This window comes from Drosophila yakuba, chromosome 3R (genome assembly GCF_016746365.2).
Source record: "Drosophila yakuba strain Tai18E2 chromosome 3R, Prin_Dyak_Tai18E2_2.1, whole genome shotgun sequence".
Classification (NCBI taxonomy): Eukaryota; Metazoa; Arthropoda; class Insecta; order Diptera; family Drosophilidae; genus Drosophila; species Drosophila yakuba.
Window position 1 is genome coordinate 16,760,266 of NC_052530.2, and position 17,777 is coordinate 16,778,042.

The window sequence follows — 17,777 nt, forward strand, 5'->3', positions numbered from 1 at the left end:
TAAGCACAAATGCTGCCACCCACCGCTCCCCCCTTCTCCTGCCCCCCATTGCACCACCCCCTCTTCCTCGGGCACCGCCAATGTCGCAACACTTTCCAGACAATTGCAGCAGCGAGTGCAACAAGCGTCGCGAAGTTGCAGCCCCCGCGCCGCCCGCATGTTTTATTACTTCCGCGCACTTTCGCTTCGGCAGAATGTGGCATCTAGTATATGTGTGTGTGTGTGTATGTGTGTGGGAAAGTTCTCAGTGCGTTTAGCAGTTGGTTAGAGGAGTACTAGGAGCAGGAGGAGGGGGTGGAGTGCGAGGAGGAGTACATACCATATAGGAATAGGAAGTCAGCTTCCTTTATCCTCCGTTGTCTCTGGCGTTGTTGCCACATTTTGGCGGTGGCTGCGAATGGTTTCCTGTCGGAAATACGTTGCCACAAGTGTGTAAATGCACTGCAAGAAATCAGCCTAGGAATTAGGTAATATACTAGTTGAAAATGACCCAACTAACATACGCTTATGTTGCATGTTAAAAATATTAAATAATTCAATATTAAAGCAAATATTTTATAGGAATCCTTTATATGTTTTATACATATTTGCATACTTACACAATAGTTTGTCACAGTTTTGAATGTTTATACTATTTTTTAATCAGTCTGCAATATATTTTGTTTGAATTTTTAAAAATACTTCGAGTGAGTGGAGAATGCGCTCTGTGTGCGGGGACACATGTGGCACTCAAAAAGGAATAAAAAACTTAAGGCTGAAGATGCAGAATCCTTGCCAGGATACACCGCCCAGACCCTGGCAACTGTTCACTTTCGCTGTTTCCCCAGCTCCCTCCCCCCCTCGTTTCCTCCCGGCCTGCTGGCTTTTTCATATTTTTTCATATATGTATTTCCCGTTTTGCCATTAAAGTTTCACCGCGGCATCTGTCACCGCAGCGCAGCTTTAAAGCCTGCTAAATTTTAATTGCCTTCGCGAATTTGCAGAGAGCTCCAGCAGGAATGGTGCAGTCAGTACATCTACAAAAAAATGCACCAAATGAAACTCCATTTTTGTAACTCACATTTTTTGTGCTATTTCTTCCTTTTATTGCCGACGTGTCGTTTTTACGCCCAGTTGCAGACTTGTGGCCTCGTTTTGGCCACAGCTTCTCGGCCATATATCAAGAATTAATTAGCGTAATGCATTCCCTTAGACACAATCAAAAGGGAAAACAGATCGTGAAAAGTGCTCGAGTATTCAGCATTGAATATGAAGTTGAATCAAATGTGAATCAGGCACTTGAAGAATGATAACTGAGGGGCTGCCATTAAAACTGAAAACACTTCATTTCTGGAAGGCAATTATTTATTTGAATAAATAGCAATGAGTTATTTCAAAGAAGAAGCCAATGTCAAGTTCCAGGCAAGTTGTTATGTGCGGAAGTTATGCACAGTGCGGATCCAGTCGATATAGCTCAGCACATCGGTGAAAGCGCTGACCATCAGGCATTGCGGGTTCGTGAAGCTAGCGATTCCCACTTGGATGAAGCGTTTCGATTTTCCGAATGGGATCAAGGCGCCCAGCGGACCGCCGGAGTCGCCGTTGCACAGATTGCTATACTCGTTGCCAGCGCAAAACTGGTTGCTCGTCAGGGTTAGTTTAGCATACCTCTGGCACACCTCCGGACTTTTGCGAGCCAAGTCGACGCTCCTCAGTTTGCCACTGTCCGCCTCAGACTCCGTCCTGCCCCATCCAGTGCCAGTCAGTGGGTCCAAGGAGTCGATGTAGTGCCTCCACCTGGTATCTGTTACAATGCAGATGGGCCTGATGTTGTCTGTGCAGGATAAAGTGTTGGTAAGATGAATATTTTTATATTTTAAGTTTCCTCTAAGTAATACCAACCTGTGTACTGCACCTTTTTGTACAGTCGGAGAATGGCTATGTCGTGTGACATCGTCGATTTCCTGTATAGTCGGTGCCTGAAGCCCCTCTCCACGAACGCTTCGATTCGATAGGTGCAGTAACTATCGTGACACGTGTCAGATGCCTCTCTATCATACTCTCCCAGTCGAGCAATTCTGCAGGATATGATATATTATATATAAATATTTCTAATAATTTATTAGTTCAAAACTTACAGCTGGGTTCCATCAAGGAAGCAATGCGCGGCGGTTAACACGAGTCCTGCAAAATAGTATAGAAATTACAAGCTGCTGGTCGAATATGTACACTCTATCTACGGTTTGTGATCAAAGTTCCGCCACAAACGAATCTATCGTCAGTGGAGTGGAGAAAAACCATCCAGGGACTCGAAGTTAGACTGGCGATTGTTGCATTCTTGGCCCGCGAAGATGCGGGACTAGGAGCTCGAATCCCACAGGCCATATCCAGGAATTGACTCGATCCCAGAAGCGGGAGCAGAAGACACGTAAACCCTAACAGAACGGCATTCATTTTGCTACTGATTTCTGATGCGTTCGGATTAATAGCGACCACAGGTCGGTCTTATCAGGCCTCGATTATGGGGAACTTGGTTATTCGCTGAAACTATGGGACTTATGAGGAATTTAGATTATTTATTATTATAAAATTCTCAGAAATCCTTCTGAAGAAAACATAAGTGTTTTTACCCACCCTTCAACATAAAATGCATCGCAATTCTGCTAAAAAGCGTTCGTTACTCGTACAGTAGCATAATCCTTTCCAGATTACATCGTCTATATCTTAGTTCTGTTCAGGTTTAACACTCACAACAAAACTGGAGCAAATGTAAGTTCTTTTTTTTTCCATAACTCAATTGCAGGCTGGTGCACCGTTTTGACCACAGCTTCACGGCCATATATCGAAAATTAATTAGCGCTAAAAAAAGTAAAAAGGGTTTGAGTTACCTGCATTTTACTTCTGCTTAACAAGTATTTGGATGATCAAATCAGGAAAATATATTATCTGATCTAAATTCTATAAAAATGGTTATTTGTGGTAGTTATGCTCAGTACATCCGTGAAAGCGCTTGCATTCTCGGATTTAGCGTTTTTAAAGATAGCAACTCCAATATGAACTAAATGTATAAAGTATTATTCATGGGGCAGAAGAGTCGGTGGCACCTTGGCCTCAATCTGATAATCCGATTCATCCATCAGATAATCAAGTTACCCAGTCGAGTTATGGGGAACTTATATATTCATTGAAACGGCGTTTATTTGTAAAATCATATGAGCATTACCAGGAATCAAGATTAATTATTTCATATTCACTTACCGGGAAATGAAGTTACCAATCGAAGCTCATTTGTTTCTGAGTTCTTTTAAATCCTAAGAAAAGACAGGCAGAATTGCAATGCCCAAAGTATAATCTGTAATTTTTTATAATTTATTTGTAAATTTATTTATGCAGTAATTATGTCCCATATATATTCACAGCCATGCTTATCCATCCGGAGTAGGTGCTCAGATCCGTATAGACACTCGGAGCACGGCAATTGCGATCTCCAAAGCTTGTTAACCCGTACTGGACGAACCGCAGATCCCCGTAGTAGTTCACCACACCTCCAAGTGGTCCGCCCGAGTCGCCGTTGCAGGTGTTGGTCTCGCTGTTCCCGGCACAGAGGTTGCTCTGTGCTAACGAAATATTATACTGGTCGCTACATACGCTCCTATTCATCACTGTGACGGAGGCTTCCTGGAGAGCTGTTGCCGGCAGACCGTTGTCCATAAATCCCCAGCCGGTGGCCGTGAGCGACATTCCGTCCTCCAGCAGGAGTCTCATATCCGGGTCGAGGATAATGCAGATCGGCCTGATGTTGTCTGGCAATGAAATGGATCATGTTCTTCGCTTTGGAGCCAAGTGGGGATTGTAAAATATAGGCTACCTTCAAATTTCGCAGATCTCCCAAGCTTTATTAGGCCGATGTCGTTCAGCAGAATCGAACGAGTGTAGAACCTATGCTTTATGGCGATGCTCACCGGGTAGTCCTCAGCTGGGATTTGGCACATTGATGCCGAACTGCGTGCAAGTTCACTTCCTCCCAATCGAACAGTTCTGAAAGAGTTGTGCATTTCAGTTTCCATTTCAGGATACGATAATTGCAGATCGATTTACTCACATATTTGAAGAGGATTCAATGCAATGCGCGGCCGTCAGGACGAATTCTGAAGTAAGGATTATTAGTACTGTGCTAAGGAGGAGGTCTCAAGTATACCAACGATGAGTTATGAGTGTGCCAGAACAGAAATATCCAACTTCATTTAGCAGATAGGCCATCCAGGGATGGGAAGAGATATCAACATCACTGCCTCCGATAATTCTCGATCGGTAAGGCGACGTCTTGGCCCGAATTCCGCAATTTGGCTCAAGCAGTTTAGCTTCTCCCAAGTGGAAAAACCAATGGCACACAGCGATTGCGACGAGAACAGCAGCTGAAGCTGATTTCATCGCGACTCAAAGAAATAAAACCGACTGAAATCTGCGCTAATCGTGCGACTTTATTAATACTTATAACTAGGCGAGGTTATCAGCGGAGTGAGGTCACTTCTTTACTTGCGCACTCACTTCTTTAAAAATATCCTTCATTAAAAATATCTCTGCAACAGTTGCCGGGAAACATGTTGTCAAAAATCGTGGAAACAAGAAAAAATATTTATATTATTATTACAAATATTACGTTCGTTCTATATTTATTTGTTTCGAGTTAATTGAAGTGAATTCGAGTGGTTCGCACTTTTTAAGAGCTTGGTGTAACAAGATTACTCGAAACTATGTTTGTTAATTTGTGAAGACTGTCCATTTCCTGTCGGCCAGTGTTCGCCGACATCCGAGTTGGCTGCAGCTGAGATGCCTTAATTAAATTTGAGGCAAATTAAAGGTGCCCTCTGCCCGTTTAACCCGTTTTTGCCCACCCCAGCCATTCATGACCACGCCCACAAGGGCCAAAAACGTGGCTGTTGACAGGAGACGATGACGATGACGATGATGTCCTCGCTTTTCGAGCCAGGTGCAATGAGAAGGGGTTAAGGAGCAGGGGTTGGATGACACTATCGCCATTTTGTTGTCAGCTGCTCCTGGCAGGCGACATCAGCAGAAACAGGAACAGAAACTGCTGGGAAAGGACGAAGGCGGATACAAAATGCATGCCAAATTAAACAGTAAATGCATCAGGCCAAAGGAGCTCTCCCCTGGCCAAAAACCAAAAAAATGTGAGGGACCGAAAAGCAAAAAAACATTCGACCAACCCAACCGAGCCAAGCTAACAAACAAACAAACAAACCAACAAACAAACAAACATGCGAACGCAGTGTGAAATTTTAATGTCCAAAATTGCATGTGTGTTCGTGGCCATTGTTGTTGCTGCTGGCGTTTCCCTTCAGCCGACAGCCAACCAACAAACAGCAACAACACAAATTACTGGCCACGTCAACACACAGAGAAAAAAAGGTTACAACTGTGGCTGTCAGTCTGCGGCAACAGCGAAATCAGCTCCAGGCCATGCAAAATACACCGGCAACGAAATAAAGCGGAAAACAACGATTGATTCGAGCAGCAGAATTTTAAATACCCTTCCTGAGCAGAAAAGATCATTTAGGCAGAGGGAACAAATAAGATAAAATCAATATAATAAAATGTAATATATTTTTATTTATATTTATATAATAATATATATATAAATGAGTTTTAATGCCATACCATTTATGACCCAAATCTGAATACCCGACAAAAGGGAAAGGGTGAAAGGGCTAAAACATGGCAACTGCAATTCGTTGGCCATGAAGTTTTCCACCTGTCGACAATGCGCTGATTGCTCCCGCTCCTCGAGAGCAACAAAATCGGACAGGCTGAGGTCCAAGCCGAAGTGGATGTAGCTTTTAGTATTGCAGTTGCAATTCCCAGACGCTGATTGTTGCCATTTGCCAGCGATCGGAGAGCGATAAGTTGGAAAGAGACGCAGACAGGCCGCCAGAAAGAGACGGCCCATCGAAGCTGCCCCCAAAGTTCAGCGAAGCGTGGCCATAAACAATGACTTGGGGACCCTTCTAGTTGGTTTATTGCACTCATTTAGCGCATTCCCAAGAAAAAGCCGCTGCGAGTGTGTGACTGGCCCTTTTTACAATCGCCATAGGTTTAGCTTGTTTAGGTTGTTTATGCAGTTTAAGCAGTTTATGCAGTTTAGGCTCTTTTATGGCCCTGCCACACGCCATCTTGGCGAAACTACGGGATGGATTTCCACTTCTGACGCCATTGCTGGCAATCATTGAGGCGTTACGCAAAAACATGGAAATCGCATGCTAAAGTCAATCAGCCAAACAAAACAAGGTCCCATGTTGACAACGGAGGGGTGCAGTACTTAAAATTCTCTGGGAAATCGGAGAGGAAATATATGTATTTGAGTAAACTAAATTGGTTGAACTATTTAATTATTATACGGGCCTGCCAATCAAGGCACGTTCTCAACAATTCAGTTTAAAAAGAATATTAAATACATAGGTTTGCCTTTTTCAATTGGTTTGGAAATATAATATATTTCCTAAGACCCATGGGCTAGTCGTTTGTTTTGAATGCACTCACCTCTGCCGGAATTGCCCATTACTTTGTTCGCAGTTTGTTTTCCAGAACTCCAGAAAGGAAAACTCATGCATGCCACAACCTGATTATAAACATTATGGACTACGGCTCGGGCCATTTCCTCTTCGAAATGCTGGGAGATTTCTGAAATTCCTCACAAATGCTGGCGAAGCTTTATGCCGAGAGGTGTTTGACTCGTTTGTTCTGCAGGTCGATGCATTTTAATGATGTGCCTGGGCCCCGCAAATATAATTTCGTTTTTGCATTTCTGCAACTTTTGCAAACTGCAAACTGCAGACTGTCGACTGCTGACTGCAAATTGATTGCCGGGCAACAAAAGGGCAGAAACTGCAGCAGAGTACTCACGCAACGCATGGCAACAATTGCAGCCAGTTTAATGAGCTCAAAAATGCGCGCAACAATGAAGAGCTGGCCCGGCTCCAAGCCAAGGCCAATTCCCCAATGGCCAACCCCACGCGGCATGCCACATCCCCACCCCCTTTTCGCCCCCTTTCGCCCACTTAAGCCACTGCACTCGTGTAATTAAATGCAATTTTATTGCCACGATCGGCGGGCCATACAAAAAATAGTTGGGAGGGGGGTACTGACCATAAATGTGAGCCGACTGGCTAGGGCCGCCAAAGTGTTGAAAGTGCTGCTAAGGGCGCTGCGAACTTGATTTATGCAGCACAATGGAGTTCGGCTAACGTGGCCAACACAGCGCTCCCTGGCGGACAATGGCAGCAACTTCCGTCGGCCAAGAAAACAATGAGCGGGGTAATTAATTTCAAAGTAAACAATTTATCAAGTGCGTTCCACCGAGGGCTTTCCGCAGACCAGATCACTTCTCGGGAAATCTTCTAGCGTTGGATAGTGCACTCAGTTATAAAGTATAAGTAGTGTTCTATATAATGTAAATATGATCAACAGTATGAATACCTAAAGAAATAAATGTAGAAAAAAGCATGTAATTACGTTTTTAGTTCAATAGTACGTAGTAGTTTAAAGTAGTACATAGCATACAAAAAACCTTAAGGAACTGAGCTTCTTAAAGAGTTGCACATTTTGAATCTAAATGCGCTTTCAATCTGGTTCAACTGTCACGCTCTCAACAGCTTCCTTAAAAACGCACTTTGAAAACTTTTTGAATTAAGCATTACTTTGAAGTTGCCCCGCGCTTCGCTGACCAACACTTACTTATAATCGAATTGGGCAAATAAATCCAAACCGGAAAAGCACCGAAAGCCATCAGCTTTATCTACTCTAATTAAGATTGCCGAAAAACTCAGTTTGCCAAGCACTCTTCTTTGGAGCAACCAGAAGTGCATTTTGTGCCACAGCTACGTGCTCATCAGCATAATCAAGTGGGCGTGGGTGGTGGGTGGTGGGAAAGTAGAAGTGGAAGTAGAACTTAACTGCAATTTAAAAGAGATTACAATTATTTGATTGCACTTGAGGGCTGAGCAGTGCGAACTTAGCCGAGGCCAAAAGCATTTTGCAAGTCATAAATTTTGAATGCCAAATGCCGGAGATAAAGCTTATTGCTTATCGCGATTGAGGAACAATACTTTCGGATACTCCCAGTGCGAATGAATCACAGCCCAAGGAGTCGAATTGGTTAGGTTGGCAAGTTGAGTCATACGGGTGCAATGAATGGATCCGTTTGTCTTTTGCCGATCTTTTTCGCCATCGCAAACAAACGGATGGAAAGTCTCAGGGCCCTGACAGTCGTTCATAAATTAAGACATCCCACAATAAATAAGCCAAACAGTGAACAGTGAACAGTGAAATCCCTGGGAGATGCACACGTGTCTGCGGACGGGGAAGCTCTTCAAAGAGTTTGTCAAGCGGCAAAAGTCTGCGGCTAATTATGCGATGCAGCAGTGGGGATTCCCCTCCTTCCTGCTCCTGCCTCCTGCCTCCTGCCTCCTGGGCCACTCTCACTTCCCGCATGAAGATCTCGCCTCAGACAGCAACTGCAATTGCATTCGCACAAAAGACGGAAAAGAAATGCCAAAAAGCCGAATGACATGTGAAAATATGCAAATATCAAAAGTGAATGAATGGGTCTGGGACCGGTCTGGCCCGCTCTACTTCTGCTGGTCTGGTCTGTTCAGTTCTGTTCTGTTCTGATCTGGTCTGGCTGGGAAGGGAATATAGGGAATATGGTGCAGTATGGTTTGGTCCTCTGGCTCAGTTCAGTTCACTCATTAAGTATAATGGACCCGGTCGCAAGACGAGACCCAGCGTCGTCACCATGCACTTTAATTATGATGTCGAAATTCGCATTAATTGCCACAGAAACGGAGACGAGTTCCGACTGCAGGTCCAGTACGTATTCCTGCACTCAGAAAATAAGTGTGATAAAATCTGATATGATGAACACTTTCCCAATCAGCAGCCAACCAATTGTCAGCTATGTAGTTATGAAAAGAACAGATTCCCAGAACAGGTTTAGTTTCTGAATGAAATGCTGTAGTTACGCTTTAGTCTTTACATCTTTAGTTAGTTTTTGGCTCAGTGCACTGCTGCACTTTAAAGAAGACCGTGGCGGAAAAAGTTCCCTAGTTCCCGCCGGCACTTCTGACAGCAGTTTATATAATTTTGACAAGCGTTTAAATGCCTGCCAGACGACCGTCGACAGTTGTCAACTGATATTGTGGACTGTGCACTGCGACTTGATTTCGCATTCAGATTACGTTGTTGCTAATAAGTGGGGGAATATGGTAGGACACTTCTGTTGGGGTTAGCCGATGTCTCCATCTCGGTTTTCATGTCTTGATGTCTTCATGTGCCTTAATTCATTCGGACAGCACGCGATTTAAATTGCCCCGCCATGGCACTTAATTATTTGCAAATGCGAGAATATGAATCCCTTCAAAGTCGCTGCCGTGTGGTTGCCGCTCAAAGGGAATCCTGTGGTAGGGCGGAAACTAGGGGGTGGCTCTGTAAATGCGATTTAATAGTAGGTCATAAGAGGTACAAGTATAAATTAAAGCCATGTTCTTAAGACATGAATTCTTAAATATTTTTATTAAGTATACGTATTTACAAAAATATTGAGCTTGTGTACATTGTGAACATCGCTTTTGTTCATCGCTCACACACGCTTATTATCCCAAACTAGTGGAAGAATAATTAAGTAATTGCACTGGCCAATGGAAACGAGTTGCCAATCACAGCGGAATCTCTCCTCCTCAATGGAGCAGCGCCATCTGCCGGACAGAGGAGCAGATTTGATTTATGTTGAGGCTCTTATTAAAATTTCACTTCCCACACCGCTTAACAACTGATTAACAGGCGAAAGGAAGCCAGACGTGCGTGATGCCAAACAAAGGGCGCCACAATGATGGAGCCAGGATTAACGGGGATCCTGGATGAAGGACAATGAGGACGAGAAGGCGATCAGCGCGAGTTCCTTTAATTAAAATAGACAAATGGCGCACGATTGGGCACTCGATGATGGGTCGCCACCCCTCGACGGTGCAGCTGTTGCCTAATTTATGAAAAATTCACAAAACGAACTTATCAATCATAATGCTTGAGCTCTCCAACTGGCAACCGGAGTAGAAGAAGTAGAAGTATCTGCCACATTGTTGCCGTCGTTGCGTTCGTTCCGAGTCCTTGGTCCTTGGGATTCCTTAGGATTCCTTAGGATTCCGAGCACGTGCCTCGCTGCCGGCCAGGAGGCAAGTGGAGACAAGCTGAGAAAAGGAGCAACGGGTGGCGGCGAATCCACTCCAGCGGCAAAGCTCTCGGCGAGAATTCAATAGAAAAATTGCACAAACCTTTCCGACCATTTGCAATGTGCAGTTTGCAGTTTGTAGTTCTCAAACGTAATTGTGGGCGCCCCGTTTTTGGTTTTGGTTTTGGAACTCCACCATTTGGACCGTGATGAAGATGAAGATAATGCGGCGGATGCTTTACTGTAGCCAATTTGGCTGGCAGCCGCTCAGCGATGACACGCTGTACGTGACCTGACCGTCAAATGCAACCGGAGACAAAGTGCAGGAAGCCTTTTGATCAGCTTTAAACTTTTCGGTCAACTCATTTAGGCGGCTTTGACAATTGGGGACAAATATTGATGAAGGCCTGAGGAGTTGAGAGTTTCAGGAAGTCCTGCAACAACCCGATTGGCAATTTATAGCTTTGAACACAAAATATTTCTTTCTTAAATACAAAGTATACATAAGTAAGTATTAATCGATAGAAAGGTATTTTATATATTTTATTTGTAACACATGTGCTTCTAGGCAGACAAGTATTTTCAGATCCAGCGCCCTCCACATCAAAGCAAATTACTCCACAAGCAAATCCCACTAATTATGTGAGTTTGGCAACGACAGCATAATTAGTCACAATCACTAATTTTTAAACAGGAAACCTCACCGAATTCACTTTCCAACGAAATTCGTCTCCCGAAAAAGGAACTCGGGGAAAATGCTTTTAGAAAAACCAAAGACAGCAACGCGACCACAAAAACAACTATTACTCCGCTCGAACGCTTCATCCCGCTCGACTAGTAATGAAAAATTCCGAGAAATTTCAATTATTCAACATTTTTAACGCCGGGCAAATGAGCAGAGCACTCTGCCTTCCCCGACTGCCCGAAAACCACAGAAGAAGCCAAACTAATTAAACACGCGTCCACCTACAAAACCAAGCCTGCTCCCCAGAAATCATACAAAGTTATATAGTCATCAACTGCACATCAATCATAGGCCGGCAAACTTGGGGCCCGCAGTCTGGGGCTCCTTTGTCTTTTCTTTGCGGGGAGAGGTATGTATAGTCGGAAAATCGGAGAGAACAGGCACAGGAAAAGCGTGAAAAATTGTCGAGCATGACGCAGTCTCGGAACGCATCCACACATCCATGGGCTGCACTTAGGCACATTGCTAAATTTGGACCAGCACCGAAGAAATCCGCATTTGCCATGTGTAGGCATTTTACTGATAATTAGCGAGCGGCCCAGCCGCGTGTTTGCCGCCCTAATTGATAAACGAAGGAGCCAACTTTGCGAGATGGGGATGTTGCAACTTGCAACCGCAGTCGTCGACTACTGCCACGATTTCCCCATTCCCCCACCGGACTCGCTCTACCATAAAAATTATCTTAATGGACAATTTAAGAATCACTCATTGTGAATTATGCGCTGCATTTACCCGCCGAGTAGTCAAAGTCTGGCCACTTGAGTTGCGGTATCGAAATCTAGCCAATGTCTGCTGTGTTGAAAGTTTTTCCTTTGCCCGAGGAAAGGGTATGTTGCGCAGTTTCGGCTTAGTATAAGTCAAAAAAGAAAAGTTGAATACAAAAGTCTATAGGTACACCTTTAAAACTACTACAAAAATAGGGTAAATACCTGAGATATTAAGTAAAGAAAGTCTTTAACTATTAAACAAGATCTTTTCTATCAAGTGATGTGAGTTCTGTAAGAGCATCAAATGTTCAATTTGCTTTCCTTAAAAACTCCAGCAGTTCGCTGCTTTCGATAAACATTAGGCCTCCGTGAGATCTTGAGGATTGTAAATGTTTTGGAAAATCTCCCCGCATACGCAAATGAAAAGCCCGATGGCACAGATCCAGCTGAGTATTGTGGGGGAAATATTTGTGGCAGGGCCCCAGACTGCAGGGCCATGTGTATATGTGCCCCTGATGGGAATGGGAATCGGGTTGGAGATGCAAGATGCCAGGGGCGGGGAGGATTCTCATCACTCAATGCTACAGATGCTAAAAACAATCAACAGGCACATTCGTATTATTCGTATAGCCACCAGGCATGCAAAATTATTGTATGGCTCTGATGGCTCTGTCTCGCTGTCTCTGCTCTTGGGGAGCAAACCATCTAATGCTTTTAATGAAACAAACTTTTCTTGTAGATTTCTTCTCGTTTTTTTGTTGCTCCTTAATGTGAATTTATTGTTCGGCCAAAGAGTTGCGGTCGCACTTCGCGCTGTGTGGGCACTCAAAAATAAACCCCGACACAACCAGCGTAGCCGAGCGAAGTGTGGTGGATGCAGTGGATTGGGCTGGGCTGGGTAGGATTGCCTCCACCTCCATTGCATCCAATCTGGCAAGAGTCAAGCTGCTTATGCGCAGATTTTCGCAGATTTTGGATACAGGGGGAGGGGGAAGGGGGGGTTGGTGCTGCGAGTGGGGGGGAAATGCAGATTAATCAAGCGCATGATGCAAGCGCTCAACTTGCTGCTCACTGACTTCACCTAGCCACCGCATTGAGCCACTTCTGTCTGCCGACTGTTGGCTGCTGGCTGCTGCCACTTTGCCAGCTGATTAATGTCTTACATGCGACGTTTTAATACCAATTTTTTATGCATATTCAAAAGTGCAGTGCGAAAACCAACTGCTGCTCGCAAAAACCTGAAGTCTCCTGCGATGCGTTTCTGCTGGATGTCGTGACATTTCCTGCGTGCTCGCCGAGGGGGCCGAGTACAGTGTTGGCCGGCTATGGTGGATATATCGGGCTCAAATAATCATTAAAGTCGTTTTCAGATAACAGAGTAGTTAGCTCAACTAGTTAAAATGCCTTATATGTGAGCTATTTCTGTAATATATGAAAAACAAAAAGAATTAAAAAGAATTCGCATGTTGTGAGTTCTACTGTTATGACTTCCAATTCGTTTTGTGATATTCGCAATCTTGTACGCAACGCGGCCAGATTGAAAGGTGTTAATGCCAAAAACTTGCACAAGATTTGTTCGTTGCTAATTTCTGAATATTTATTAAGGCAAAGTCGACAACGGAAAGACATCCCCGGACATCCAGTGGATGATAACACCCATCCTCCGGCGGTCGACGAGTAATTGCAGAAGAGTTTTGGTTGCGCAGCTCACAACAACTCGTTGGAAAGTAGTAATTAAAAGGAAATTAGTAAGCCATACCCTCGTGCGTGGATGATCTTATCGTGAAGGACCCACATGTGCAGTACTTCCTCATCTAATTGAGGTAACGACTTAATAAGTGAACACCGCGTTTATTCCCTGCACCTGAAGTGCGGGGTAAGCGCATTATTACATTTCAAGTTCAGCTCGTTATATCATTGTGTTAAATTGACCGATTCCCTTATAGCCCCAAGTCACCCTTTCGGCATTCTGATTCCAATTTTCCAAGGTGTCATCTCCGTTGCACCTCGTTTGATGACTCGGCAGCGATTAAAGTCGTGCGGCAAAAGGGCAAAAGGTGTGCGGAGCTCAAAGGAGATCACAAATGATGATTTCGATCACGAAGAATTTTTGTAGTTTTGTTCGTGTTTGCATCACTTCCGATTCGAAACGCCTTGAAACGGAGCATCCGTAATTGGCTTAAAAAGATTTCCACCGAAGAATTGTCTTCCAGAAGATTTAAAGAGTTACTTTTGCTTCGGTCTCTGTTAATGAGATCAAAAGGAGTTGAACAATGGCAGCAATATTTAACTCAATCTAGGGAGGCAGAGATGAAAAGGTTCTCCAGTGTTAATGCTAATGAAAAATGTTTGCTGCGGTAAGTAATTGTGATGAATGTAGGTAGAGGTTTCTTTAAAAAAGCTAATAAGTACAGTGAATTAAAAAATATTAAAAATGTTAAAATTTCATATCTACCAATGTTGCTCACTGCCACTTTCTTCATTCCATATTTTTTCATTTTCATTTCGTGTCTAGATTAACTGATTACTTTTCTTCACACACACAATCTAGTTGATTTGATGCAAGTCTTGTGTTGTGACGCAAACTCAAATTGGAATTAATTCCATTGACGTTTATACCTTATTAATAACACAATACATCATAATACCACCCTCATACGAACGTACGAACATCTATCTATCCACCCCCAGGCAATCATCACTCAAAAACAGATTCCTCGATAGAAGCGGCAATTTGCCGAAGCTGGCTGTTGTCACTCCGCTCCGGTAGCAAATGCAATTAAAATCTAATTAAATTCTACCGGCATTTTATTAAATATTTTTCGTAGCAACCCCCTGGCTTGCTCTCCTCAAAAACCCCCCAAAAGTGAAAAAAATAACCAGAAACAACAACTCCCACACCCATAAGCATCGTGTAAACAGGCACTCAAAGCACCCAGACACACTCGGCATTATCATTATCATGAGCAGCAACAACGACAACTCATCAGCCTGCATATCATTGATGGGCTCCGTTCGCCACTCAATGTCAACTGCAAAACAGGCAATGACAGCGGGGCACACACACGACCACGCCCCCATCCCAGAGGACACACACACTTACGCCCCCAGAAAAGCGCCCAGCCAAGAACAACGAAGGCAAATCAGCGTATGTACTGTACCCCGTGTGCGCAAGGGAGATGGGAGAAAGTTTAGAAAACTCAATTTCAACACACACTTCTACGACGCCCCCAAATTTCCATTGACACGCCCCCTGAAAATGTTGTCATATTTAAGAAAAATATTTGTTTATATGTAGATAAATTCGGCATAGGAGGCAGATTCGGGTGGCTGCTTCCATTCGGGTGTCAGCCACAGACTTGGGATCTCGAAAAGTGCGAGAAAGTGGGTGGTTGTTCCATTGGGTGGTTTTTCTGGGAACCGGGATAAGGATCCAGGGACAAGGAATCAGGGAATCAAGCAATCTGACAGTAGCATCGCGTGGGATGTGAACAAGTTCTTGAATTTTCATTTTCATTCTCATCCTCATTTCAATTTTCCCGGCTCGCAAATTTCATTGTCTGAAGGCGTTGGCTTTGTCACTTTCAGGCCGGGATTAGCTTACAACGTGGCCCACTGAATCGGAGGCGATTCCGTTGTCATTGCTGTGAAATTCAGAAAAAGGTTTCCCAAGAAATAGATTAGATTTATTGTTAGCGATGCAAGTGATGTAAATATTTTTGAATAGGTGAGACACAACGATTTTGATAAGCTTGATTATTAAATATGTTTTTTTTTATTTTGGATGTGCTTTCCACTTTACCCTAATAGTTTAAACAAATTTTGAAGTTATCCAATACAAAATCATGCATACGTTCAGTACCTCCAGTATATTCAGATTTCGCTGTCCAGTAAATCATTGCAGTCGTTTATTTTATACACTTTTAATGATATTTTTCAGTGCCACAGACTGTCAACAACTTTCGTTATTTATGTGTGGATGCTGTGGGGATGGGGGCGTCTCTTGCCACGCCCACTTGCCGCTGTTCACACAAAAAAAAAAGAAGAAAATATCGCGGCCAGCCAGATGAGACACATGGCTGAAACGGTGGCGATCACTTGGAAAAGTGGGCGTGCCTGCCCCCAGGAAGAGTTGAGTTCACTCCATGAGGCATGGGAAGAAGTGAAGGTGCCACGGATGGATGCCGCCGCTTTCCTCGCATTTTGTACTTCAATCTTTTTTTGGCTACCGCTCATTGGTGGCAACACCAAATGGGCGTGGTAATGAGGTCCACTGATGATCGTGATGGGGGCAGAGGAAGTCGTTGACATTTTCGAGTGCCGCGATCAGCAAATATTTCCCCTGTTTCTGATCCTATGGCCGCACTGAATAAATTCTCAAATAAAATCTTTTATACATGTAATCCTTCTTTATTTCTTTTATAAAGTAGATACAAGCATAGGTATAACATAGGTATTAGATTTTTTTTTTGTGTGCATCATTTGTATATTTTGAATATATTATTTAAGAAAACTTGCATTGTTTTTTTAGTTACATGGGTATATATAGAATACTGCCTTTGTAGGACCGCTGTCATTGTTGATTTGCTTTCCCACCAGCGACAAGGCTTTGAAGTGCCGCTGTGTAGAGAACTTTTGGCATTTTATCGAAGTTCACCAGCACTATTTATAGAGCCCAGCATTTTGATGAATTGATGGCTCCCCAGTGGGCTGTCTTCAGTTTTGATAGTTTTTCTGCCGCTGCTTTCGCATTGATTCTCAGTCTTTGGATGCGAGAGCCACGGTTGTAGGGCCGTATTTTTATTTTCTTTTCAGATATTTGGAATACTTTCAAGGATGCATTCGTGGCGTTTCCCCTTGGCAGCCTGTCTGGAAGTGTCGTCAAGTTAATTAAGTGATTTATGCTCCTCGAGGTCGCGCATCTACTTAATTATCAAATAGTTTGGCATGTGGGGAATGTTTCTGGGGGAATTGTTGTCTTCGCCGCCGCGCCGCTCGAGATTTTCTTCGCTCGACTTCTGGTTTTCCTGCTGCCAAGAGTCCGGCAATAAAATTGCTTTATGGCTTACGCTTGGAGTATTTTCAATAGTGCCTGAAGGAATATGGGAAAAATTACTTTAGTTGAGATGTAGTCGCCGTTAGGTGCTCAATCGAACATAGCAGAGACTGCGAGCAACCTTTTAAATTTTCACAAATTAAATTTTATTGTTTAAAATATCATTTAAGGTCAGCAAGTAATAAAGTTCTCCATAATTGGGCTGCGGCGTCTGCTCCGCCTGTGGTCTTCATCGCTGCTGTCGGCGTTAACATTATCCTTTCTGATTATAATGTATGAAAAATGGCCAACAAAGAGCGGCCTCCTCCTTATAGGCGACCGTCGCCATGACAATGGCCTCGCCATTGCAATATTTGCGTGCATTTACCAATATCCCTTCTGGGGCATACTACTGCATCGGCCAAGCATATGGGTTGAATCATAGTTTACTTAAATGAAAATAATAGTTATGGTCCCCGAACTACATAAGACATTAATAGTTAATTTCTTGATCTGCAAGAACTAACATTGCATTCTGTTTCCATCCCACTCTCAGTTGTAAGCCACTTTGAAAGGGTTAAACTCTGACCGTGGATAGGGTATCCCCGCTTCGGTAATCAGCCATCTTAGCATTCGTTATTTTTTGTAAATAAATTTCGGACTTATGCAAAGTAAGGCGAGCGCAAGAGCCCGGCAATATGAGGATCAGGAGGATACTCGAGGTCCTGACCCCGCGCAGGCAGCGCAGCATTCAATTAACAGCGCACATAAATTTACTTTGACCGTAATAATGCAGCTGGGTCCTGTCGAGGTCCTGGCTGGAAGGACTCCGAGCTCCACCCAGGTTTAAGCTCCCCTCACGCGCTGCATTCGAGTATCCAGAGAGTCGCCGGCTGGAATCCTCTTGGCTTTAAGCTGCGCATTTATGGGTGTCCTTTTATGTATTTCGGGACAGTAGCAGCAGCAAGGAGTCGGCTTAAGTTGCGCCAATGAATTTATGGGAGGGTCAGCCGGAAGTGCAGGCGAGTCCGGGGCAGTCTTGCAAAGGAGCCCATGAAAATGGCGTTCTAA

General features: G+C 43.8%; 2 protein-coding genes and 1 long non-coding RNA gene across 3 annotated transcripts; 1 reads left to right on the forward strand and 2 right to left on the reverse strand.

Annotated features, from left to right (window-relative positions):
* Positions 1–1,344: 1,344 nt before the first annotated feature.
* Positions 1,345–2,970, reverse strand: LOC120321944 (chymotrypsin-like protease CTRL-1). The gene is made up of 4 exons (XM_039376292.1): positions 2,220–2,970; positions 2,118–2,163; positions 1,882–2,057; positions 1,345–1,813 (listed from the first exon to the last, which is right to left on the reverse strand). Exons 1-4 carry the CDS (start codon positions 2,431–2,433, stop codon positions 1,410–1,412), a joined length of 840 nt encoding a protein of 279 aa, XP_039232226.1. The 5' UTR covers positions 2,434–2,970; the 3' UTR covers positions 1,345–1,409.
* Positions 2,971–3,151: 181 nt separating this feature from the next.
* Positions 3,152–4,557, reverse strand: LOC6537154 (kallikrein-4). The gene is made up of 4 exons (XM_002097679.3): positions 4,182–4,557; positions 4,082–4,127; positions 3,848–4,017; positions 3,152–3,782 (listed from the first exon to the last, which is right to left on the reverse strand). The coding sequence occupies exons 1-4, from the start codon at positions 4,408–4,410 to the stop codon at positions 3,376–3,378; spliced, it is 852 nt and encodes a 283-aa protein (XP_002097715.2). The 5' UTR covers positions 4,411–4,557; the 3' UTR covers positions 3,152–3,375.
* A 10,410-nt stretch (positions 4,558–14,967) lies between these two features.
* Positions 14,968–16,074, forward strand: LOC120321793. The gene is made up of 2 exons (XR_005561513.1): positions 14,968–15,398; positions 15,612–16,074. It is a non-coding gene; the product is annotated as an uncharacterized LOC120321793 (long non-coding RNA).
* Positions 16,075–17,777: the final 1,703 nt, after the last annotated feature.